The sequence below is a fragment of the Pristiophorus japonicus genome, chromosome 16 (assembly GCF_044704955.1).
Source record: "Pristiophorus japonicus isolate sPriJap1 chromosome 16, sPriJap1.hap1, whole genome shotgun sequence".
NCBI lineage: Eukaryota > Metazoa > Chordata > Chondrichthyes > Pristiophoridae > Pristiophorus > Pristiophorus japonicus.
In genome coordinates this window covers 61,216,395-61,242,443 of record NC_091992.1, presented here as the reverse complement: position 1 = coordinate 61,242,443, position 26,049 = coordinate 61,216,395, and the positions used below count along the sequence as shown (strand labels likewise).

At 48.0% G+C, this 26,049-nt stretch overlaps 1 protein-coding gene across 2 annotated transcripts in view; it reads right to left on the bottom strand.

Moving 5' to 3' along the window:
- The window catches only part of atp2a3 (ATPase sarcoplasmic/endoplasmic reticulum Ca2+ transporting 3), a 264,096-nt gene that overhangs the window by 200,958 nt on the left and 37,089 nt on the right, over positions 1–26,049 (bottom strand). For both annotated transcript variants that reach the window (XM_070857381.1, XM_070857380.1), the window contains exons 2-3: positions 18,193–18,210; positions 13,348–13,430 (exon numbers count right to left, since the gene is read on the bottom strand). In XM_070857381.1, coding sequence (XP_070713482.1) covers positions 13,348–13,430; positions 18,193–18,210 — 101 coding nt within the window. The remainder of the gene's footprint in view (positions 1–13,347; positions 13,431–18,192; positions 18,211–26,049) is intronic.

Here is a 26,049-nt window from a genome sequence, read left to right as displayed (position 1 = left end):
AGTGTAAGCTAATGATAGCACTTACTGTGCAAAGGAGCCTCATTTAGGAGGCTCGAGATTTGCACCATGCAAAATTGTTCAACTTGTCTTTTTTTTTGCGGAGGGGGGAGCTGAATGTTTGTGGATGAGCGATGTCACTACAGAGGGATGCAAACACTTTGCTTCCCATTTTGGTCAGACAGTGTCACTGGGTATTGCCAGGATAGGGCTGCCCAGCCAGCTGAACAGGAAGGGCCCTCTCAACACTACCACTTAGCCCCTGACCTCTGGCCAGCATACCCTCCGCACCTTGTGTTTTCCTATACCTCTCACCTACCATAACCATAATGCTAGTGATCCGAGTTAAAGACTTGCGTTTATATAGTGCCTTTCACTACCTCAGGACGTTCTAAAGAGCTTCACAGCCAACTAAGAACTTTTGAAGTGTATTCACTGTTATGATGAAGGAAACGTGGCAAGCATTTTGTGCACAGCAAGCTCCCACAAAGAAAGTCGGGATAAATGGTTCATTCTCGGGTTGGCAACCAGTAACTAGTGGGGTGCCGCAGGGATCAGTGCTGGGACCCCAACTATTTACAATCTATATTAACGACTTGGAAGAAGGGACCAAGTTTGCTAACGATACAAAGATGAGCGGAAAAGCAATGTGTGAGGAGGACACAAAAAATCTGCAAAAGGACATAGACAGGCTAAGTGAGTGGGCAAAAATTTGGCAGATGGAGTATAATGTCGGAAAGTGTGAGGTCATGTACTTTGGCAGAAAAAATTAAAGAGCAAGTTATTATTTAAATGGAGAAAGATTGCAAAGTGCTACAGTACAGCGGGACTTGGGGGTACTTGTGCATGAAACACAAAAGGATAGTATGCAGGTACAGCAAGTGATCAGGAAGGCCAATGGTATCTTGGCCTTTGTTGCAAAGGGGATGGAGTATAAAAGCAGGGAAGTCTTACTACAGTTGTACAGGGTATTGGTGAGGCCACACCTGGAATACTGTGTGCAGTTTTGGTTTCCATATTTACAAAAGGATATACTTGCTTTGGAGGCAGTTCAGAGAAGGTTCACTAGGTTGATTCTGGGGATGAGGGTGTGTTATGAGGAAAGGTTGAGTAGGTTGGGCCTCTACTCATTGGAATTCAGAAGAATGAGAGGTGATTTTACAGAAACATATAAGATTATGAGGGGGCTTGACAAGGTGGATGCAGAGAGGATGTTTCCACTGGTGGGGGAGACTAGAACTAAGGGGGCATAAGTTTAGAATAAGGCGCCGCCCATTTAAAACAGAGATGAAGAGGAATTTCTTCTTTCAGAGGGTTGTAAATCTGTAGAATTCACTGCCTCAGAGAGCTGTGGAAGCTGGGACATTGAATAAATTTAAGACAAAAATAGACAGTTTCTTAAACGATAAGAAGATAAGGGGTTATGGGGAGCGGTCGGGGAAGTGGAGCTGAGTCCATGATCGGATCAGCTATGATCATATTAAATGGTGGGAGCAGGCTCAAGAGGCCGTATGGCCTACTCCTGCTCCTATTTCTTATGTTCTTATGAAACAGCATTGCGATAATGACCCGGATAATCTGTGATTTTAATGGATTGAGGAATAAACATTGGCCAAGACACCGGGGAGAGCTCTTCTTCGAAATAGGGCTATGGGATCTTTTACGTCCACTTGAGAGAGAAGACGGGGCCTCGGTTTAACGTCTCATCATTAAGATGGTACCTCAGACAGTGCAGCATTCCCTCAGCACTGCACTAGAATGTCAGCCTAGATTTATGTGCTCCACTCCCTGGAGTGGGACTTGAACCCGCGACCTTCTGGGCGAGTGTATTACCCACCGAGTGCGACACTTAAACAAACGAGATTGTGATAACATATGTTTATTCTGACCATTAGGAATTTGCCAAACTCATTTCACACACAACCCTCATGACTAGTCGAGATTCGTCGCACGAGGCTTGGCTGAACGGGATCCGGCACCAGAACAAGACATTCACTCCGCCTCGTGTCAGAAATGGCTCAAACTGGGCTCAATGGGGGCAGCAGCAACAGTGCTGTGGCTCGAGATCTATGCAACCTGTCCTCACAACTTAACCCTTCAGGACCCGGTCTCATCCTGGTAAACCTGCACTGTACCCCTCCAAGGCCAATATAGTCTTCCGCAGGTCCAGTGCCCAGAACGGAGCGCAGTGCTCCAGACGGGCTCAGACCAAGGCTCAGTACGGCAGAAGCATCACTTTCTCCAATTTGTAATCCAACCACCTCGCGACAACAGCCAACATTGCACTAGCCTTGTTGTATCTGTGCACTAGCTGTTAGGGATTTGTGTACATGGACACCCAAATCCCCTTCATGCGCCATAGCTCGATGGGGCGCATTTTTTGGTCTTCTGCTCTCAGTTTTTTGCCCTGGAGTGGCGGTAATGAGGTCTTCTGGGTGTGCGGTCAGCCTCCAGTGCCCCGCGGGGGTTTTCCGGCCCGGTTTTACAGCGGCGCAGAGCAGCACGGCCCGGAAGAGTTGCGCCCGGTGTGTAACAGCCCTGGTTGCGATACCGGCGCGAGTTTTGATTCCCGCCCGACCCACAGCATGTCCCGCAGTGACTGCCGGGGAAATCGGACGGTTCAACGATACCAACTGTAGAGAGATAAGTAATTGACTTCGAAGGTAAGCGTGTTTGTTTTCTCTTTTAAATTTTTTTGCGATTTATGTGGTGGCATGGGCTATATTTTGGGACTGTTTTTGTGGGTTATTTTCCCCCTCCCAGGCCCCTCTCGGAGCGCTCCCGGCCGGCTCTTTAGCGCAGGAGCTAGCGCCCCAAGAGAGAGGTGTACAACGCCTCCCATAGCACTGCGCCCCCTGACTCAGTGCCCAGCTGCCCAAACTTACCCACTGAGGCGCAAACTGTTCCTGGCCGCTAACTTTCCCGCCCCGCCGCCATTGCCACCCCGAAATCAGCAAAGCCGAAATTCCAGCCCCTTGTCTCTCACCATTTAGAAAATATTCTGATTTATCTATCTTGGATCTGGAGTGACTGATCTCACACTCCGTCTGCAACCGTCTAGCCCACTCACTCCATCCCACCCCAAGTGCAGCCCCCTGCCACTGGTTTCCAATCCGAGACAGGGTCCTACCGGACAGAACAAAATGCACAACAGAAAGTGCTGGAATCGCTCAGTGGGCCAGGCAGCTCAGGCTCTGGCCAAGGTCACCGCAACTGAAAGGTGCATTTCTCTCCCGAGTTGCTGAGTGTTTTGCAGCATTTTCTGTTCCAATCCCAGCAGGCTGGACCCAAGAGGAGGAGGCAGGGGTGGAGAGAGATTGCAACTCAGTGGCACAAAGTTGTTTGAGTTGTATTTAAAGGCCAGCTTGTTGGAGGAGCACAGCACAGATGTTAGCAACACCGTGGTCAGGATCAGACAGAGCGAGATAACGTGTAACTGGCTGCCTGCTGACAGTAGGGGCGAGAGTTTCGGTGGATGCAGAGAAACGGTTTCCACTTGTGGGCGAGTCCAGAACAAAAGGGCATAAATACCAGACAGACACCAACAGGTCAAATAAGGAATTTAGGAGGCATTTCTTTACGCAGAGAGTGGTGAGATTGTGAAACTCTCTGTCACGTGGAGTGGTTGCAGCAAACAGCACTGATGCATTCAAGGGGAGGCTTGATACATGAGGGAGGAGGGGAGAGAGAGATACTGGGGCAGGTTGGAGAAAGGCCCGTGTGGAGTATAAACACCAGCGTGCACCAGTTGGGCTGAAGGGCCTGTTTCTGTGCTGTACATTTGGTGCAATTCCATGCACTGTTGACCCTGGTCTTATACGAGAGTTGTTAATTATTGCACGCCCAGCGCACTGAGGTGAAGTGGGGTGGGATGAGACGAGGACCTTTTCAGTGAATCTCGTGCCAACTTCGAGTGATGATTTGTTTTTTTTTGGATCATTTGACAGAAAATATAAATGCCATCTTCATACAGACCTCACTCTGCGTTGTCGAAGTAATAAAACAACACAGCGCTCCCTAAAGCCAGCAGCGACCCTTGCTGCAGGAATATGTCGTGTCCTTGGCCTCGCTCCAGGTTCATTTGGGTAACACTAGTTTTATCAATAAAATGCATTCGGACAGTATTGAAAGGCTCTGTCAATGCAATTGTTGGTGTGGCTGTACTTGGCAAGCTCTCTTGTGGCCGGGTTGGTAAATGCACTGCCTGATGTGACACTGACCAACAGAGACCCGGACATTTCCGAGTACTACCAGTTGGCCTCAGTGCCCCCCCGCCCCCGCCCCGCCCCCACCGAGATGGAGGGATTTAAATCAGCTGATCTCGATTACTTCCCAGTGACTCCCTTTGGAAAGACGCACAATTGGAGATCGGGCAAGGTCAGTATGGGCATGGCTACGCTGCCCTCATGGTCAAATGGCCCACCAATGCCAACAAGTCGAGGTTCTTACATGAAGAAGGGCCACATGGAGCGCTTTCTGCTCACAGAGCCCTGTTGGCCAGAACAGGTCAGTGCTTTTAGAAAGGACAACTCTGAGCCGAGGAAACCCAATTCATGCAATCAATCATAGAATGAGACAGCACAGGGAGGCCATTCGGCCCATCGTGCCTGTGCCGGCTCTGAAATGGCTACCCAATTAGTCTCACTTGCCTGCCCTTTCCCCATGGCCCTACAATTTTCTCCCCTTCAAGTACTTAGCCAATTCTCTTTTGAAAGTTACTATTGAATCTGCTCCCACCACCCTTTCAACCAATGCATCCCAGGTCACAACAACTCGCTGCGTCAAAGCTATTCCTCACATCGGCACTGGTTCTCTGGCCAATGACCGTCAATCTGTGTCCTGTGGTTCCCGACCCTCCTGCCACTGGAAACCGTTCCTCTTCACTCTACCAAAACCATTCATGATTTTGAACACCGCTCATCAAATCTCCTCTTAATGTTCCCTGCTCTCAGGAGAGCAATCAGTGTTTCTCCACATAACAGAGATCCACAGCACAACTGCAAGCTAGATTCATCGAATTTACCGCACAGAAACAGCCTAATGGGTCCGTGCCGGTGTTTATGCTCCGCACCAGCCCCCTCCCACCCCTCTTCATCTCACCCCATCAGCACATCCTTCTATTCCTTTCTCCCTCATGTGTTTATGCAGCTCCCCCTTACACGCATCTGTTGCCATTCACCGCAACCATTCACTATGGTAGCAAGTTCTATATTGTCACCACTCTGAGTAAAGAGGTTTCCCCTAAATTTTTGATTGGATTTATTAGTGACTATCTTACATTTATGACCCCTAAGTCTTGGACTCCCTCACATACTCTCTCCATCTACCCTATCGAACCCCTTCAGACCTCCAGAGTAAAGAGACCCAGCTTGTTCAGTCTTTTCTGATCGGTGTAACCCCTCAGTTCTCGTATCATCCACGTTGAACCTTTTTGTACTATGGGGACCAGAACCATTCACGATACTCATTCAATAACGAAAAGTGTTTTCTTGGTGGGGGGCGGGGGAAGAGAACCCCCAGCAAACTCAATGCACAAGGATAACTCGCTGAATATGCACGGGTGTTGGGACATCGCCCCTGGCAGGTCTGTGGCAACACTCGGAGTAGCCCTGTAGAAGGAGAGGGCTCCAACCTCCCACAGAATGGCCCCCACCCATAGGGGTCAATAAACCCCGAGCGTGTGTCACTTTTCTGGAGGGCAGAGGCTGTGGCGCTGCTACACAGCACAAAGTTACTGCACACCTTGCATTGCAAGACAGGAGCAGAATAAAACAATGGTACATTGCCTGACCTTGCACTGAAAACATTATTGAGTAGAGTGAATGAGGATTGATTATTGTGCTGCTGAATAATGAGTCTCTGGAACAGGGTCAGAGATAATTACCATTCCGCATCTTGCAAATTAAAAAAAAGTTTGCAAATGTCTTCGATGCCAAATTAATTCCGATTCCAAGATGAGATTTTAGAATCTGAATCAAAGGGAAAGATATTAGGAGCAAAAAATAGGTAAAAGTAACAAGGATGGAGGAGGTCTGTCAATTGAGGTCGCACAGCGGTTTCCATGGGAACCAGTGAATACCGTGTTTCAAACTGAGTTTTAGTTGGACACAAGGGCACGAGACGACAACTGGGTTTGAGCAGCAACAACGTCCAAGTCTTTCAACAACGCCAAGGTCGGCCCTTCCGATCTGATCAATATCAGTGACATTCAAGTCCCAACACCCTTCGCAATGTCACAGGACAGCACTCGCTAATACATGAGTGGTGACCAAGCGAGCTGGTGATATAATATCCCCGCCACAAACTCCGTTCCCTAGCCACTTACTCCATTCCTCTCCCCAACTGCTGTCTGAGGCTGAACCAGACTGTTTGCAACCTTATTTGACCCAGAAATGAGCTTTCAACCACATATCCGCAGCATAACTAAGACTGCCCATTTCCACCTCCACCCTTGCCTCAGCTCATCCACTGCTGAAGTCCTCATCCATGCCTATGTTACCTCTAGACTTGACTATTCCAACGCACTCCTAGCTGGCCTCCCACATTCTACCCTACGTAAACTAGAGGTGATCCAAAACTCGGCAGCCCGTGTCCTAACTCGCACCAAGTCCTTCTCACCCATCACCCCTGTGCTCGCTGACCTACATTGGCTTCTGGTTAAGCAATGCCTTGATTTCAAAATTCTCATCCTTATTTTCAAATCCCTCCATATCTCTGTAGTCTCCTCCAGCCTCACAATCCTTCGAGATGTCTGTGCTCCTCTAATTCTGCCCTCTTAAGCATCCCTGATTGTAATCGCTCAACCATTGGTGGCCGTACCTTCTGTTGCCTGGGCTCTAAGCTCTGGAACTCCCTGCCTAAACCTCTCCACCTCTTTCCTCCTTCAAGATGCTCCTTAAAACCTACCTCTTTGACCAAGCTTTTGGTCACCTGCGCTAATTTCTACTTATGCGGCTAGGTGTCAAATTTTTTAATCTCTCAATACTCCCGTGAAGCGCCTTGGGACGCTTGTTGTCTTGTTGTGCGAGGCCCCCTGGGGTAGAGTGACCATAATATGGTAGAATTCTTTATTAAGATGGAGAGTGACACAGTTAATTCGGAAACTAGGGTCCTGAACTTAAGGAAAGGTAACTTCGACGGTATGAGGCGTGAATTGGCTAGAATAGCCTGGCAAAGGATACTTAAAGGGTTGACGGTGGATAAACAATGGCAAACATTTAAAGATCACATGGATGAACTTCAGCAATTGTACATCCCTGTCTGGAGTAAAAATAAAACGGGGAAGGTGGCTCAACCGTGGCTAACAAGGGAAATTAAGGATAGTGTTAAAACCAAGGAAGAGGCATATAAATTGGCCAGAAAAAGCAACAAACCTTAGGTCTGGGAGAAATTTAGAATTCAACAGAGGAGGACTAAGGGTTTAATTAAGAGGGGGAAAATAAAATAGAGTACGAGAGGAAGCTTGCAGGGAACAAAAACTGACTGCAAAAGCTTCTATAAATATGTGAAGAGAAAAAGATTAGTGAAGACAAACGTAGGTCCCTTGCAGTCGGATTCAGGTGAATTTATAATGGGGAACAAAGAAATGGCAGACCAACTGAACAAATACTTTGGTTCTGTCTTCACGAGGGAAGACACAAATAACCTTCCGAATGAACTAGGGGACACAGGGTCTAGTGACAAGGAGGAACTGAAGGATATCCTTATTAGGCGGGAAATTGTGTTAAGGAAATTGATGGGATTGGATTGAAGGCCGATAAATCCCCGGGGCCTGATAGTCTGCATCCCAGAGTACTTAAGGAAGTGGCCCTAGAAATAGTAGATTCATTGGTGATCATTTTCCAACAGTCTATCGACTCTGGATCAGTTCCTATGGACTGGAGGGTAGCTAATGTAACACCACTTTTTAAAAAAGGAGGTAGAGAGAAAAGAGGTAATTATAGATCGGTTAGTCTGACATCAGTAGCGGGGAAAATGTTGGAATCAATCATTAAGGATGAAAAAACAGCGCATTTGGAAAGCAGTAACAGGATCGGTCCAAGTCAGCATGGATTTATGAAAGGGAAATCATGCTTGACGAACCTTCTGGAATTTTTTGAGGATGTAACTAGCAGAGTGGACAAGGGAGAACCAGTGGATGTGGTGTATTTTGACTTTCAAAAGGCTTTTGACAAGGTCCCGCACAAGAGATTGGTGTACAAAATCAAAGCACATGGTATTGGGGGTAATGTACTGACATGAATAGAGAACTGGTTGGCAGACAGGAAGCAGAGAGTCGGGATAAACGGGTCCTTTTCAGAATGGCAGGCAGTGACTACTGGAGTGCCGCAGGGCTCGGTGCTGGGACCCCAGCTCTTTATAACATACATTAACGATTTAGATGAAGGAATTGAGTGTAATATCTCCAAGTTTGCAGATGACACTAAACTGGGTGGCGGTGTGAGCTGTGAGGAGGCTGTAAGAGGCTGCAGGGTGACTTGGACAGGTTAGGTGAGTGGGCAAATGCATGGCAGATGCAGTATAATGTGGATAAATATGAGGTTATCCATTTTGGGGGCAAAAACAAAGGCAGATTATCTGGATGGCGGCAGATTAGGAAAAGGGGAGGTGCAACAAGACCTGGGTGTCATGGTTCATCAGTCATTGAAAGTTGGTATGCAGGTACAGCAGGCGGTGAAGGCGGCAAATGGTATGTTGGCCTTCATAGCTAGGGGATTTGAGTATAGGAGCAGGGAGGTCTTACTGCAGTTGTACAGAGCCTTAGTGAGGCCTCACCTGGAATATTGTGTTCAGTTTTGGTCTCCTAATCTGAGGAAGGACATTCTTGCTATTGAGGGAGTGCAGCGAAGGTTCACCACACTAATTCCAGGGATGCCTGGACTGTCATATGAGGAGAGACTGAATCAACTGGGTTTTTATTCACTGGAGTTTAGAAGGATGAGAGGCCCTATGCTCTGGAATTCCCTCACTAAATCTCTCCGCCCCTCGGCCTTCTAGAAAGATTCTGACGGGACTGGACAAGTTAGATACGGGAAGAATGTTCCTCATGTTGGGGAAGTCCAGAACCAGGGAACATAGTCTTAGGATAAGGGGTAGGTCATTTAGGGCTGAGATGAGGAGAAACTTCGTCACTCAGAGAGTTGTTAACCTGTGGAATTCCCTGCCGCAGAGAGTTGTTGATGCCAGTTCATTGGATATATTCAAGAGGGAGTTAGATATGGCCCTTACTGCTAAGGAGATCAAGGGGTATGGAGAGAAAGCAGGAAACTGAGGGAACTGAGGGAGTGATCAGCCATGATCTTATTGAATGGTGGTGCAGGCTCGAAGGGCCGAATGGCCTACTCCTGCACCTATTTTCTATGTTTCTAAATACAAAATGTTAATATTATTGTTGACAACTAGTAAATGTAATCAGTTATACAAGTCTCAGAGTGTAAATGGAGTTGCAAATTAATAATAGTCCAGTTTCAGTATCATTTAATCCCACTTGAGCAACTGTGTTAAAACTGCTTCTGACTCATTTTATAATTTTTATTGTGAAAATACCTCGCAAGAATAAAGAGTTGCAGAAAACTGCTGAACCTGACCGCTCTGCACTCAATGTCATCTCTGAACGGGAAAGGATTACCCGTTGCAATGACATTCTGTGACAGTCAGGAGTTCAGTTATTGGTTCCACCACAGCACAGGCCCAATCTTAAATTCTATTAAAGTGTTCTCTGTAACTTTAAAAACAAACAGGAGGTGGTTAAGTATTTAACAGTGAGAAATGAGGTAACAGCAGTAGACCAGAAGCTGCTTTGATGTACTTTTTGATATCAAGCGAGTTGGGTACAGCAATGTTTTGTTTACGACACTCAACTAGCAACCCCAAGGTCATGGGTTCAAATTCGATTTATCACTAAATATAAGAACCTGCATTTATATAGCGCCTTTAATGTAGTAAAAACGTCCCAAGGCGCCTCACAGGAGCGTTATCAAACATTTGACACTGAGCCGCATAAAGAGGTGACCAAAAGCTTTTTCAAAGAGGCAGGTTTTAAGGAGGGTCTTAAAAAAGGAGAGACCGAGGGGCAGAGAGATTTAGTGAGGGAATTCCAGAGCATAGGGCCCAGGCAACTGAAGGCAGAGCCGCCAATAGTGGAGCAACGGAAATCGGGGATGCGGAAGAGGCCAGGATTGGAGGAGCACAGAGATCTTGGGAGAGCTGTAGGGCTGGAGGAAATTACAGAGGGGGCAAGTCCATGGAGGGATTTGAAAACTAGGACTGAGCTGTTGACAGATGATTAGTGATCAATCAGCTTTTACTGTGCCGTGTATAACTGCTTAATTCATCAGCAACTGATGCTGCGGTGTCAAGCGAAGAATTGTAGACATTTCTAGTATTGCAGCATTTGCTTTCAACGACATGGGAGGGGGAGGTGCAAGGGAGAGAGCGTGTCACTGAATAGTGAGGCCTGCATTATGTGGCAGACTTATCCTTGGGTAAAGAGCGTGAAGCCACCATCGGCCTCTTTGCCACCCATCTATGGGGAGCATGGTGACTTGTCCCTCAGGTATTCCCTCGCGTGTCGATGATCAACAGATGAGATAATTGCAGTGTTTAAGATGATTAAAGGATTCAATAGTGTAGATGGAGAAAAGCAACTGGTGGGCGGAGTCCAGAACTAGGGGCCAGAACCTCAAAACTAGAACCAGGCCGTTCAGGGGTGATGTCAGGAAGCATTTCTTCACACAAAGGGTGGTGAAAATCTGGAACTCTCTCCCCCAGAAAAGCTGTTGAGGTTAGGGTGTCAATTGAAAATTTCAAAACAGAGATTGATCATTTATGTTTGCGAAAGGACATTAAGGGTTATGGAACCGAAGCAGGTAAATGGAATTAAAATACAGATCAGCCATGATCTCATTGAATGGCGGAACAGGCTCGAGGGGCCGAATGGCCTCCTCCTGTTCAATGTTCTCCCAGACTGCATGCACAGGGTGTGGTGCGGAGCGGGTAGGAATGGAAGCAGACCCGAGACAGTTCTAGCTGGCTCAGCGAAGCCAAAGACGGAGTTTAAATTGGTTCAGTTTGCGGGCCTGTTAAACCGGCACATTCCTCAGCTCTTCAAGAAACCCAAATTGTAAAGTGATTCAAGCAGAATCAAGTTTTCAAATTTGCCGGAAAATCGGCCTCGGTAATTTGCTGTGGTTCAGCTCGGATGCCGAGGTTAATGGGCTGGGGGTCAACTGCTCTGTCGGGGAGGGGGGGGGGGTCACGCATACATTGTGCAAACGTCATCGACGGCTACAGGTTTGAGGCTCTTTAGAACCATCTGTACGAGAAGCTGATTCCTCAGACGCTCGGCCAGACAGGTCGGCTCTGCTCTGAAGTTGGGAACCGTGCTTTGCCCAGCTGCCTACCCAGGATAATAAACACACTTTCACAATGACATCAAACGCAGCTTCCGACTGCCCTGTCATTCCAAATACAAAGGGGGAGATGAGAGAGAGGACAGAGAGAGCACAAGAAATCCAGACAATTAAACTCACAAGTGTGTCACACAAGGGTTCCTTCTTTCTCATGAACCTCCGAAACATTTCTCATAACCCCGGAGGAGCCCTTTCCAGGATCATGACCTGTGTGTTTAATCTGAGGCTGAATCGCTATATTAACCCTTTTGTATCAAGAGGCCTTTGTGAGGATTCAGACGATAATGTGCGGTGATCAACCAAAATGGTCACCGTCACATCCCACTTTAGTTTATCCAGAGGACACACCGAGGTGACAGGAGCGAGAGTCACCAAGGACCGGATCGATAATCGCACCAGAGTACATCTTCAGGACCTTCCAAAGCACGGCACAACCGAAGGGTTGGTTTCTGAAATGCCATCACTGTTGTTAAACAGGCAGCCAGTGTATACATAGCACGACGGCACACGAACACCAACCGGCTGATCAGACCGGTTTTCTTTTGGATATCAAAAGAATGTTGGCCAAGACAGCGGGACATCTCTTCAAACAATACCGTGGGATGTTTTACATCCACAGGAGCAGGCAGATGGGGCCTCCGCTTGTCCTGTGGTGTACCGAGGGGGGAGTATAGACCCACCCCATGTGTTTGTTTACGCCTCATCTGAAAGACACCAGCTCGGCCAGTGCAGCGGTTATGCTGATAGATCCTTACGTCATTTATCGATAATATGCCACCAACAATGTGCACCTCACCACAGTGCCAACATCGCACACCAATGACATCTTCCTCCTTATGGGCTACGGAAGCACGGTGGGTAAACGTGGAGACAACTATTGGCTTGTGTGGAGGGTCTGGCTGGGCCAAATGGCCTGTTTGCGTGTTGTCACTGTGATGTATTTCTGTGTCTGGCCTGGAGAGAAGGATCACTCAGACAGGGCGGAGTGGGGCATTTGGGGAATCCGAAGTCAAGCGAAAGGATGTAGAATTCCATTCACTGGAGCTTGGCAGGGCCTTGGGCGATTGGTGGGAGGGACAGAGGCTGTGGAGATTTAGATTGAGCTGAACGTTGAGCAAGGTGGCCCCAAGAGGTGAGCATTCAATCCTGAAGCAGAGTAACAAGCTCCATGTAAAATAAATCAATGGTTTCACGAGCAACAGTCAGGCAGTCAGGCGATGCTCTGGGGGATCTTGGCAACATGACCAAGCGTGAGATTAAGAAGCTCAGCTCAAAAAGGACACCGAGGCACGGGATTTCAATCAGCCGGAGAAGGATCATCAAATGGCACAGCACAGGGGAGGCCATTCTGCCCATCGTGCCTGTGCTGGCCTTTTGAAACAGCGATCCAATCGTCCCACTCCACCCCCACCCCCCACCCTGCCCTTTCCCCATAACCCTACAAACGTTTCCTTGTTCAGGTATTTATTAAATTCCCGTGTGAATGTTACTGCTGAATCTGTTTCGACCGCCCTTTAAGGTAGCGAGTTCCAATTGCTGCAACCTAGGATGGCTGGGTTCGGAGTCGAATTCAGATCGAGACTCCCGACACGTCGAGGTCTGTGGGAACCGAGTGCCTGCTCGTAGATTTCCCAACACTGAGGCGCAAGAGGTTTCAGCTGAACCGGGACAGGGTGTCGGGCGGGCCGTCGGAAAGCAGAGCGACAAGCCTCGGGGGCAATGGAGTAGGAGGACCGGGTATGGTGTGTAGCCCGACCTTGCACTTACTGTTGGGGTCAACGAGGGATGGCCTATAAAATAGGAATGGGAGGGAAGCAAGGGAAGAGCCTGGGCCCACACCAATGCTGACCGTGGGCAGCGAGAGCATTTGCGGAGAGGCAACAACTGCACTGGAACAGAATCTCAGCAGCTGAGCACAGCGGACAGCAAGGCTACTTACAAATGAGACGCAGGCGGCCAGTAGGAGAATCCGTACCAGGAGCTCTTCAAACTGCTCGAGCACCAGTTCCCACAGCGACTTCCCTAGAAAATACACAGGCATCATCATCATTGACACTGGCACAGAGGCCCTCAGACTCACCGTTTAACGTTTCAAATCAAAATACGGCTTGTGGCATAGAATGAAAACTCAGCAATTCTCCAATGGGTGAAGAGGCAGATTACTGCTTCGAAATCATACCACCGAGAAATAGGCCATCATGAAGATCTCTGGTCTGTACTAGGGAAATAAATAAACCACTTCTATTGGCCAGGGAACCCCCTCTAATACGAACATACGAATAGAAGGATTAGGAGCAGGCCATTCGAGCGTGCTCCGCCATTCAGTAAGATCATGGCTGATCTTCGACCTCAACTCCACCTTCCCGCACTGTCCCCATATCCCTCGAATCCCTTAATATCCAAACATCTATCGATCTCCGTCTTGAATAGACTCAAAGACTGAGCCTCCTCAGCCCTCTGGGGGAGAGAATTCCAAAGATTCACCACCCTCAGTGAAGAAATGTTTCCTCATCTCGGTCCCAAAACATGTTAATGGGAGACATTACCTTACATGGGGTCATAAGAACATAAGAATTAGGAGCAGGAGTCGGCCATTCGGCCCCTCGAGCCTGCTCCGCCATTCAATAAGATCATGGCTGATCTTCTACCTCAACTCCACTTTCCTGCACTGTCCCCATATCCCTCGATTCCCTTAATATCCAAAAATCTATCGACCTCTGTCTTGAACATACTCAAAGACTGAGCCTCCACAGCCCTCTGGGGCAGAGAATTTCAAAGATTCACCACCCTCTGAGTGAAGAAATTTCTCCTCATCTCAGACCCAAATGACTGACCCCTTATCCTGAGACGGTGACCCCCGGTTCTAGGCTCCCAATCTTAAATGGCTATCCGGGCTTTAAGTCACGGCAGGAGCAAGCTGGGCAGTGATGCCTCGCATGGTCCAATTATAGCCTGCAACCACTCACGGCCACGGTTCACACAAGAATAAATCATGGCCATTTGGGCGAGGTGCTGCAAGGTGAGCAGGACCTGTAGATACCAGCAAAGAGTCACTGCCTTCGGTGAGCAGTGAGGGGGGGAGGGGGGGTCTGAAAAACAGATTGGTTTTTTTAAAAAGTGTTTCAAACAAAATATGTCTGAGTTTGTTGCTCTGATTTTGCAATGTTTACATGACTCTAGGGAAGGGTAGCAGAGTGGTTATGTTACAGGACCAGTAACCCAGAGGCCTGGGCTGATAATCCGGAGACAGCAGGTCAAATCCCACCACGGCAGCTGGGGATTTTAAAGTAGGTAATTAAATAAATCTGGAATACATTTATAAAAGCTAGCATCAGTAATGGTGACCAACTGGTTCACTAATGGCCTTCAGAGAAGGAAATCTGGCGTCCTTACCCGGTCTGCCCTACATGTGACTCCAGACCCATAGCAATGTGGTTGACTTTTACCAGCTCTCCGAGTTGGTGTCCCACCACCACATTCTCAAGGGGCAATTAGGGATGGGCAATAAATGCCGGCCTTGCCAGCGACACCCACATCCCAGGAACAAATAAATACATGAAAAAGTTCTCTCCTTTCTTGGACAGCGAGGTCAAACACTGACCGAATGGAGGAGCTGATAGATTGATTCAGGTTTGCAAGACATGCTTCCAGAGCCCTCAACCTACAGGGTCTCTCCAGTGCAGGATGCTTTGTGCTCGTTAAAAATGCATTATTTACAGTAAAGTTTCAAGCACATTTTGTTCTGGTGTATACATTATTAACAAACAACCTCTCCGCCTGACATAAGACTAGAGGCCAAATGTGAATAAATATATAAAAAGGTCCAGGTTGACAATCAGTCCTCCTCCCTTTTAAGTGTAAATTATTCAGCACGGCCTCATTTGAAGTTAGTTGTCTTTATGTCACCAAAGGGCACTTTTTAAACAGGTTCTGCCTCTTTCTCCTCCCTCCCTGCCAACACTCTCCCCACCACCATTCTGTCTAAGTCTGGCACGTCTGGCAGTCGGCCAGGGCCAAGGTAGAGCAAGAGGGGTGAGCAGGGGCCTACTGCATCTCTCCCTCCACCCCGTGTTACCGTGGAAACGAGCAGCAGGGTCTGCAAGCACGCAGCCCTGACAGAAAGTCAGGAGCAATTCAGTCATTTCTTTTTAAATTCGTGGAATTCTCAACAGTGCTGTTGGAACCTGGCCACCACAAGGGCTGCAGCGGTTCAAGGCGGCGGGTCACCACCAGCTTGCTCGAGGGCAACTAGGGATGGGCAATAAATGCCAGCCTTGCCAGCGACGCCCACATCCAGAGAAAAAAAATAAAATAAATAAGGTGAGATTTCCTTCTGTTTGGGACTGAAGCTATGGGCCTCGGTACAAACAGATTAAAGGAGGTCGACATGTCAGAACTTGGCTCCATCCAGGATTTAATCACCTGCATGCTCGCAGTTCCTCAAGAGCAGAAACCCAATCCGGTTAAAGCACAGCTGAGGAAAACCCAGCAAACCAGTTAAACTCAGGCGATTCTGGCTGTGTGTGCAATGCTTGGCTCACTCAGGTGTGGCTGTGTTACCTTGTAAAACCGAGCTGGCCTTGAGCACCTTCGCCTGCGACAACATTAACCACACCCAGAACAGGAACTCTGCGTCATCCCACCAAAGGATTCAGTCATGCCCAACCCCCCCTGGGCCAGCTGTTTTTGGATATGAAGAAAATCAAGGAATATGGGGACAGTGCAGGAAAGTGGAGTTGAGGTCGAAGATCAGCCATGATCTCATTGAATGGCGGAGCAGGCTCGAGGGGCCGAATGGCTGACTCCTGTTCCTAGTTCTTATGTCATGTTCCATTATAGGGAGACTACTCCAGGAACAATCAACTTACAATTGGAGTAAGAAACGGGTTTTAGTCTACATTTTTGGAGATTCGGAGGGGTGGAGGTCCCAAGCTAACAACTCAGGAATTCCAAACATGCCTCATCAGTGATTTCACCTCAGTGCTGTTTTTAAAATGATAGAACACAGGAGGCTACCATGTTAAAAGATTCATTCTGATATTATTCCTGGACTCCCACCCATCACAAAGATAAGCTATTATGAGGGAGCACTGCGGATTCCAAACTAAACTCCAGCAAGACCTGATCGAATAGATCGCAGCCCAATGAGGACAATTCAAATCGCAGTTATTTTTTCCGCCAGGAAGAGAGGTTTCTATCGCCCTCCGCTCGGTCAGAGCGATGTCCCAGAGTGCTTTGTAGGGCATGGGTCAGCAAGCGTGAGACACAAAGATAGGGTGGTGAGGAGGGCAAAAACATGGTCAACAGGATAGGCTTCACCGAGGCTTTTGAAAGTGGTTGAGGGAGTGACAAGGGGGCCAAGTTTCGGCCTGAGTTGCTCCTGTTTTTTTGGAGCAACTGGTTTAGAATGGAGTACCTTAGAAATTGCAATTCTCAGCATTTAGTTTGCTCCAGTTCTAGTCAGTTAGAACAGTTACAGTTTGGAGCAGATTTTTTTTTTCAAAAGGGGGAGTGTCCGGCCACTTACGCCTTTTTTGCAAGTTTAGGCAGTGAAAACTTACTCCAAACTAACTTAGAATGGAGTAAGTGTAGATTTTTGTACACTCAGATAAACCTTGCCTACACTTAGAAAATCAGGCGTAGGTTACAAATCAGGCGTCGGGAATGAGGGGGTGGGGGGGGGGTTTAAAGGGAAGTCTACAAACATTAAACACTTCAGTTTTACAAATAAAGAGCCATCATCAATAATAAATGATAAATACATCAATAAATCAACCAATAAAGCAATCAAAAAAAAATAAAATTTTTAAAAAATCAATAAAACAAAACATTTTCTACTTTACCGACTGCAGCACCGAGAGCTCTCCAACAGCATGCTGGGACGGCCTCCCCCCCCCCAAACCCCAAGTGTGTCTCGGTCAGTGTCTCTGTGTGTGGGTGTTAAACCGGAGGGCCAGAGGGCTGCAGCATAATCACTGAAGGAGTGAGAGCCAGTGAATGAGGGACTGCTCAATGTCGGGGGAGTGGAGGGGCAGGCTGGCAGGGACATGTGCGGGGTAAAGTCACGGAGGGATGAAGGAGAGGACAAGAAGCTTAGAAGTCAACTTGCTGGGGCACAGGGAGCCTGAAGGAGGAGGAGGAGGACAACAGACTTTGTGGTGGGGGTGGGGATACAGGCAGCAGTGTCCTGGTCAGCTGCAACTTGCAGAGGGTGGAAACAGGCAGACGAAGAAAAAAAGCCTTCCAGAAATCCAACTTGTAAAGGGGTGAATTCGGGGATCGGTAGTGATGGGGGAGGGGGGGATTTGGGGATCGGTTATGATGGGGGAGGGGGGGGGATCAATAATGATGGGGAAGGAAGGAGGAATGGCAATGTAGAGTTCAGACATGACAGAAAGGGGTTCGATATTGCGGGATGTGAAGCTGAGAGTGGAATCTGTACCACGGGTATAGACAGCCCATGCGACTGGACATGTTGTCAATTCTTTCTCCTCTTTAATAACGATCGTATTTATGTCCAAGTCTACATTTATTGTACAAGATAATTTGGTTGGTTTTAAATCCCCAGCAGGTGGGCGATAACACTCCCCAGTGCCTCCTGTTACTACCCACGCCCCGATAGCTGGAACTCTGTCCAAACCTTGCACGAACCACTTTTCTCTTTACTCATTGCAGTATGATCGAAAACTCCAAACCGGATTAACTGCCGAACGTAAGCCAACAGTGTTTAGAAGATATTCTATTTGAGCAATTCAAAATATAAAAGGGAAAAGTCGATATTTACCTTCTTCCGCTGGCAGTTCTGGATCAGGCAGAACATGGAAAAGAAGAAAAAGAATAAATTAGTGAATCGATCAAAAACTGGTGGCCGGGGACAGTTGTGTACAGAGCTGTAGCGTAATCGCCGGGCACTCGCCATTTTTGGTACACGTTAAATCAGTTAGTGATCTAGTTTCGCTAAGGTGGTAAAGGCACCTTCACCATCAGTGCTCGCAGCTCCGACCAAAATTACTATATACTGTCATTGAACATAGCTAGGCTTCTGAATGCATTCCCCCATCTACCCACCCCCCGATTTTAAACAGAATCTAAACCCACTAATGTAAACAGCACAAGAATCTCCACTGGGTTCTGCACACTTCACTCCCCACATCCAGAGAGCTCTGACCAGTTAGAAAGAAAGAACTTGCATTTATATAGCACCTATCATAGCCTCAGGACGTCCCAAAGTGCTTTACAGCCAATGAAATACTTTCTGGAGTCATCATCACAGGCAGTCCCTCAGAATCGAGGAAGACTTGCTTCTACTCTTAACATGAGTCCTTAGGTGGCTGAACAGTCCAATACAAGAGCCACAGTCCCTGTCACAGGTGGGACAGATCGTCGTCGTGGGAAGAGGTGGGAGGGACAAGTTTGCCGCACGCTCTTTCTGCTATCTGCGCTTGGTTTCTGCATGCTCTCGGCGATGAGACTCGAGGTGCTCAGCGCCCTCCCGGATGCACTTCCTCCACTTAGGGCGATTTTTGGCCAGGGACTCCCAGGTGTCGGTGGGGATGGTGCACTTTATCAGGGAGGCTTTGAGGGTGTCCTTGTAATGTTTCCTCTGCCCACCTTTGGCTCGTTTGCCGTGGATGAGTTCAGAGTAGAGCGCTTGCTTTGGGAGTCTCGTGTCTGGCATGTGAACAATGTGGCCTGCCCAGCGGAGCTGATCAAGTGTGGTCAGTGCTTCAATGCTGGGGATGTTGGCCTGGACGAGGACACTAACGTTGGTGCATCTGTCCTCCCAGAGGACTTGTAGGATCTTGCGGAGACATCGTTGGTGATATTTCTCCAGCGACCTGAGGTGTCTGCTGTACATGGTCCATGTCTCTGAGCCATACAGGAGGGCGGGTATTACTACAGCCCTGTAGACCATGAGCTTGCTGGCAGTTTTGAGGACCTGGTCTTCAAACACACTTTACATCAGGCAGCTGAAGGCTGAACTGATGCACAGGAGGCGGTGTTGGATCTCGTCGTCAATGCCTGCTCTTGTTGATAGGAGGCTCCTGAGATAAAGGAAATGGTCCACATTGTCCAGGGCCACGTCACGGATCTTGATGACTAGGGGACAGTGCTGTGTGGCGAGGACAGGCTGGTGGAGGATCTTTGTTTTACTGATGTTTAGCGCAAGGCCCATGCTTTCGTACACCTCAGTAAATACGTCGACTACGTCCTGGAGTTCAGCCTCTGTGTGCACAGACGCAGGCGTCGTCCGAGTACTGTAGCTCGACGACAGAGGTTGGGGTGGTCTTGGAGTGTAGTCACTGTTGTAATGTAGGAAATGCGACAACCAATTTGTGCACAGCAAGCTCCCACAAACAGCAACATGATAATGACCAGATAATCAGTGATGTTGGTTGAGAGATAAATATTGGCCAGGACACCGGGGGAAATGGCTCTGCTCTTCAAATAGTGCCGTGGGATCGTTTACATCTACCCGAGAGGGCCTCAGTTTCATCCAAAAACGGAACCAGATCCCCTCCGTACTGCATGCCAGACACGAGACCCCCAAAGCAAGCGCTCTACTCAGAACTCCTACACGGCAAACGAGCCAAAGGTGGGCAGAGGAAACATTTCAAGGACACCCTCAAAGCCTCCCTGATAAAATGCAACATTTCCATTTGGTTCAGTTTTTGGATGAAACTGAGGCCCTCTTGGGTAGATGTAAAAGATCCCACAGCACTATTTGAAAAGCAGAGCCATTTTCCCCGGTGTCCTGGCCAATATTTATCTCTCAACCAACATCACCGAGTACCTGGGAGTCCCTGGCCAAAGACCGGAAGAGCATCTGGGTGAGCTCCTCGAGTCTCGTTCCCGAGAGCATGCAGAAAACAAGCGCAGGTAGCGGAAGGAGCGTGCGGCAAACCAGACTCCCCACCTGTGACAGAGACTGTAATTCCCGTATTGGACTCTTCAGTCACCTGAGAACTCATCAAGAGTGGAAGCAAGTCTTCCTCGATTTCGAGACGATGACTGCACTTCGAATGTCAGACTGGGTTATGTGCTCAATCTCTGGAGGGGACTTGAATCCACGACGACTGACTCAGAGGTGAGAGTGCTACCCACTGAGCCACGCCTGACGCTCAAGATTGAGGTGCCTTACAGCAAAACTTAAGATTTTAAAGCAACATTTTTTATTTTTTATTAAAGTAACAAAAAGTACAAGAATGAAAATGTTTGTGCAAAGGAAGGTGCCAACCTGGGACATTTCTATATGCATCAGTGAGGTAACAAAATCAGGAGTCATGCACACAAGGGCAGGCAGGGTTAGATTCGAGGCGGTTCTTTGCCCAGAGGTGGTAGACCTCTGGAACAAGTTGCCAGCTCGTGTGGCGAGTGCTGACTCTCAAGACACCTTGAAGAGAGCTGGACCACTTCCTGGGCTGGGGCGGAGGTCACACCCAGGTAACAAGTGCACGGTCAATGTGGTCTCCTAGACTAGTGCAGTGTAATGTGAGCATGCTCACAGGTTGGTAGAGCTGTTGAGTTGGGATTGGCTCAGCCAGTCATGTGATGTTCACAAGACTCAATAAAAACCCCAGCCAGTTGGGTTCGGGGGATCCATGCTGAGGCAGGTGGCTGTGAGCCTGGTGGATGAACTGGTAATGTGTAGTGTGATTGTTAAACCATTACTAATAAACCAATTTGTTCTTAATAGCAATGTGTTGTTATGAATTGTTAAACAAAAAAAACCCACGAAGCAAACATTACAACTCTTTTGGGGGAACAAAATAACGTTAGATCACGTGCCCCCCCCCCCGGTCTGGGGGACACTCCAGACACTTTTAACTGCCCTCTTTTTTTGGGGGGGGGGGGGTTTTTGTTTATTTTTGGTTTTTTTGTGATCGTTTTTTTGGGGCATTAAAATCATATGATTTACAAGTGCTCCCTATAAAAGGGGAAGGGGACACTAAAACCCGGCAATTAAAACAAATTAAACATTAAAACATATACCACTGCCTAAGTGGGCTGGGGAAGAGTTTACCAGATTAATTTTTTCCTAATTGGCCTTGGGGTTTTCGTCTGTTTTGTTTGCATCACCCAGGAGACCATATGGCTTCTGGTGGAGCGGGGAGGGGTTGTACAATCACAATGCTTCCGACACTACAACCATGTGGGACAGGCTCAATGGATCCAATGGTCTTGTCCTGCCCATCACTCTCACATGTTCACATCACTGAGCATGTACAGTTCAACTTCCTGGCTGATAGTCGACTGATTCTGCACACACACAACCTTATTTTGAAAGAGTAAAATTGCTGAGACCTGCAAAGGTAGAATGGGACAGGTCTTTCTCAGCTAACGACAGTATTTGGTTCACAGCACAGCTCCCAAAAGCATAATTGAGGACCATGTCCAAGATGGGAACAACAGTCATTGAAGCTGGGAATTTGTTTCAATATTCATTCATTTAAATGCTTCCTATTTCACTAAACATTCAAGGACAATGTAAATATGCTTCAAATTGATTGATGTGATTGGATAAACAAGTGAAAGCTGAGACCAAAGGCCGACAGGACTGTCTCAGCTCTGGTGCCGTGAGACTTATATGGACTTTGTTTTAGTGGACTGGAAAATGTGTAACACACATTGGATAAACAGCTGGGAGTCACAATTCAATGAATGAATAGTTACTCTGCTTTCTAACAAATGTAAGCAGCCTCCGCAATACACCCGTTGAACATCAAAGGACAATCCATCCCCTCGGCCCCTCCCCTGGGGAGCGTCCCTCCCCTCGCAAATATTTAATGCAAATGAGCTTCCGAACACATGGGATTATTTGAAAAATGGAATAATTTAAAAATAAGAGACTGTACAGTTTGATTAACCATGCACGGCCTGACTAAGTACAGGGGCAAGAAATTGAATTAAAGGGACATTTTCTATGTGGGGAAGCGTGTCACACAAACACTTCCTTATTATTTTGGAAACGGTATACGAAGTTCCTACCTTAATTTTAGAACCAAATCTCCCTCATTAGGCACCGATTTACCGTCTGTGGCAATGTGTCCATAAACCCACCCACCATTTAAAAGCAACGCAAACACACTAGCAAAACTCTGCCATGATGCATACTCTGCATATAGTGTGCTCCCCTCACAAAGCAGGGATCTAAAACATGTCCCACTTCAACACTGAATTGCCCTGCATTGCTATCTGAATAAAGGGACCTGCAAAACCCCCTGATCCAATTAGCATGCCTGCACGCGAGAGGGCAGAGCCCCAAGCCACCTCACCGAGGTGAAATCCAGGATGCCAGAATTCAGGAGAAGCTTCTTTACTCAGTGGTCAGACCGTGGAACTCGCTGACCACAAAATTGAGGCGAACAGCAGAGATGCATTTAAGGGGAGCTGGATAAGGACATGAGGGAGAAAGGAATTGAAGGATTGGTTGATAGAAAAAGAGATGAACTAAGATAGGCAGAGGAGCACATGAAGCACGTTCACCAGTACGGTCCAGTTGGGCCAAATGGCCTGTTTCTGTGCTGTAAGTTCTATAATCTATGGACAGAGGTACATATAAAGATGGCTGCCTGTTATTTAGCTAGTCAAGCGTGATGGCAGGCACACAACATGGTCACAGAGTCTGATCACCCTGCATGGACTTCGCTAGTTCCGAGCAATTGCCATGGAGCGAGTAAGCTGGTGTGAGTGGATGTTAATGGGCACAGGTATCTATACCCCCGCACCCCCACCCCCACCCCCACCAACGATGTCTCTGCAAGATCCTGCAAAGCCTCTGGGAGGACAGACGCACCAACATTAGCGTCCTCGAACAGGCCAACATTCCCAGCATTGAAGCACTGACCACACTTGATCAGCTCCATTGGGCAGGCCACATTGTTCGCATGCCAGACACGAGACTCCCAAAGCAAGCACTCTACTCGGAACTCCTTCACGGCAAACGAGCCAAAGGTGGGCAGAGGAAACGTTACAGGGGCACCCTCAAAGCCTCCCTGATAAAGTGCAACATCCCCACCGACACCTGGGAGTCCCTGGCCAAAGACTGCCCTAAGTGGAGGAAGTGCATCCGGGAGGGCGCTGAGGACTGAGCCTCGTCGCCGAGAGCATGCGCAGGCAGCGGAAAGAGCGTGCGGCAAACCTGTCCCACCCTCCCTTACCCTTAGCAATTATCTGTCCCAGTTGTGACAGGGACTGTGGTTCTCGTATTGGACTATTCAACCACCTAAGGACTTATTTTAAGAGTGGAAGCGAGTCTTCCTCGATTCCGAGGGGCTGCCTATGATGGTGATTGGATGTTAATGGGCACAGGTATCAAACGACCCCACACCCTCCTCCCTCCCCCCACCACCATATACTGATTAAAAATTTAGTGGGGGACGTTAATATTAAAATGAAAATTAAGTCAATGGAGGCAAGTCGTTTCCGACCACAGACACACGCGATCACTTGGTTTCGAGCAGCGCAGTGATGGAGTGGTCTAAACAAGGTCCGCCAAGGAGCAGCAGCCTGCTGACAGGAACTCACCCCAGCATTATCAGCCAACACATCACCAGCATCACCACACACTTTGGTTTAGTGTTTGTGCAGTGCTGTGTACACGCTCAACCACGCTGAGAAAGGACAACCTCACCCACTTTTATATTTACCAACTTCACTTGGGCGTGTTGCACTCATCGTTTATTTCACTCCACTCCTGTGGGTTAAATGAAAATTTACTGCTGACTCTTTCCAGAAGTGACTTCTGCCTGCCTCTGATGCATCCCCCACTTCCTTCGCCCGACCACTGGCAGCCCTGCCTTCGGCTGCCTCGGACCCACGCTCTGGAATGACCTCCCTATACCTCTCCGCCTTGCTCTCTCCTTTAATATCCACTTCTTTGACCAAATTTTTGTTCACCTGTCCCAATATCTCACCTTTGGCTCGGTGTTGGTTTTTGTTGATTAGGTTCCCGTGAAGCGGCTTGGGATGGGCTATTCAACCACAGGGCGCATCACAATCAATCTTGATTGGCATTTATGGGGGGGTGGGAGATTCCAAAGGTAGCAGGCCAGGTAGATAAGGTGGTTAAGAAGGCATACGGAATGCTTGCCTTTATTAGCCAAGGCACAGAACACAAGAGCAAGGAGGTTATACTTGAACTGTATAAAACACTAGTTAGGCCACAGCTGGAGCATTGCGTGCAGTTCTGGTCACCACATTACAGGACAGATGTGATTGCACTGGAGAGGGTACAGAGGAGATTTACCAGGATATTGCCTGGACTGGAGAATTTTAGTGATGAGGAAAGATTGGATAGGCTGGGGTTGTTTTCTTTGGAACAGAGGAGGCTGAGGGGAGATCTTATTGAGGTGTATAAAATTATGAGGGGCCTAAATAGAATTGATATGAAGGACCTATTTCCCTTAGCAGAGGGGTCAACAACCAGGAGACATAGATTTAAAGTAACTGGTAGGAGGTTTAGAGGAGATATGAGGGGAAATTTCTTCACCCAGAGAGTGGTGGGGGCCTGGAACTCACTGCCTGAAAGGGTGGTAGAGGCAGAAACCCTCACAACATTTAAAAAATACTTGGATGTGCACTTAAAGTGCCGTAACCTACAGGGCTACAGACCTGGAGCTGGAAAGTGGGATTATGCTGGATAGCTCTTGGTCGGACATGATGGGCCGAAATGGTCTCCTTCTGTGCTGTAAATTTCTCTGATTCTCTGCTCATCCACTGTCCAGACAAAGTGCTCCCCCCCACAGGTCGCTAGGTAGCAATCAGTGGGATTTCTCATTTCTCCCGGGAATGCTGGCTAACTCAGCAAACACCAGCGATCGAAACTGGGAATTGGGGCCTTCTGGTCTGTGTAGCTCAGCACCCAACATAGAGCTGTGCCAAGATGTCTTTGAGAGCTCAGTACTAGGCCTCACATACTGCTTTGCCGGTAAACAGTGCAGAGTTAGATCAGCCAGCCACACAGTATTGTGGGTGAAGAATGGTGAGTCACTACAATGCTGTCTCGGGTGCTGTGTGAGGGGTGTCAGTGCTCCAGAGAACTGGAAGACAGGTCCAGCTGACTGCCATTAAAGTCTCCTCTCTCACACGGCTAAATGTGTTTGGACTGTCTCATCCAATTCGTAGTAAACATTTCCCCCCCAGAGTACAGAGCTGACCCATTTGTCACTTTTACTGAAAGACATCAGGATGGCTTGTGTAACGGATGTGTCACACTGATGTGTACACGGACACACGAGTGTTCACGCAGGGTTACCAACCCTCAGATTGTCCTGGCCTTTCCAAGAATTAAAGCTTAATCTCCTGGAACTGCGGCAGGAAACCCAGAAGATTCACTGCGGGGCATAAGAACATAAGAAATAGGATCAGGCCCTACGGCCTCTTGAGCCTGCTCTGCCATTCAACAAGATCGTGGCTGATCATCGACCTCAACTCCACTTTCCCACCCGATCTCCATATCCCTTGATTTTCCCTTGACTCCAAAAATCTATCTATCTCAATCTTTAATATATTGAGAGACTCAGCATCCACAGCCTGCTTGGGCAGAGAATTCCAAAGATTCACAGCCCTCAGTGAAGAAATTCCTCCTCGTCTCAATATTAAATAGCCAACCCCTTATCCCGACACTGTGGCCCCCCCG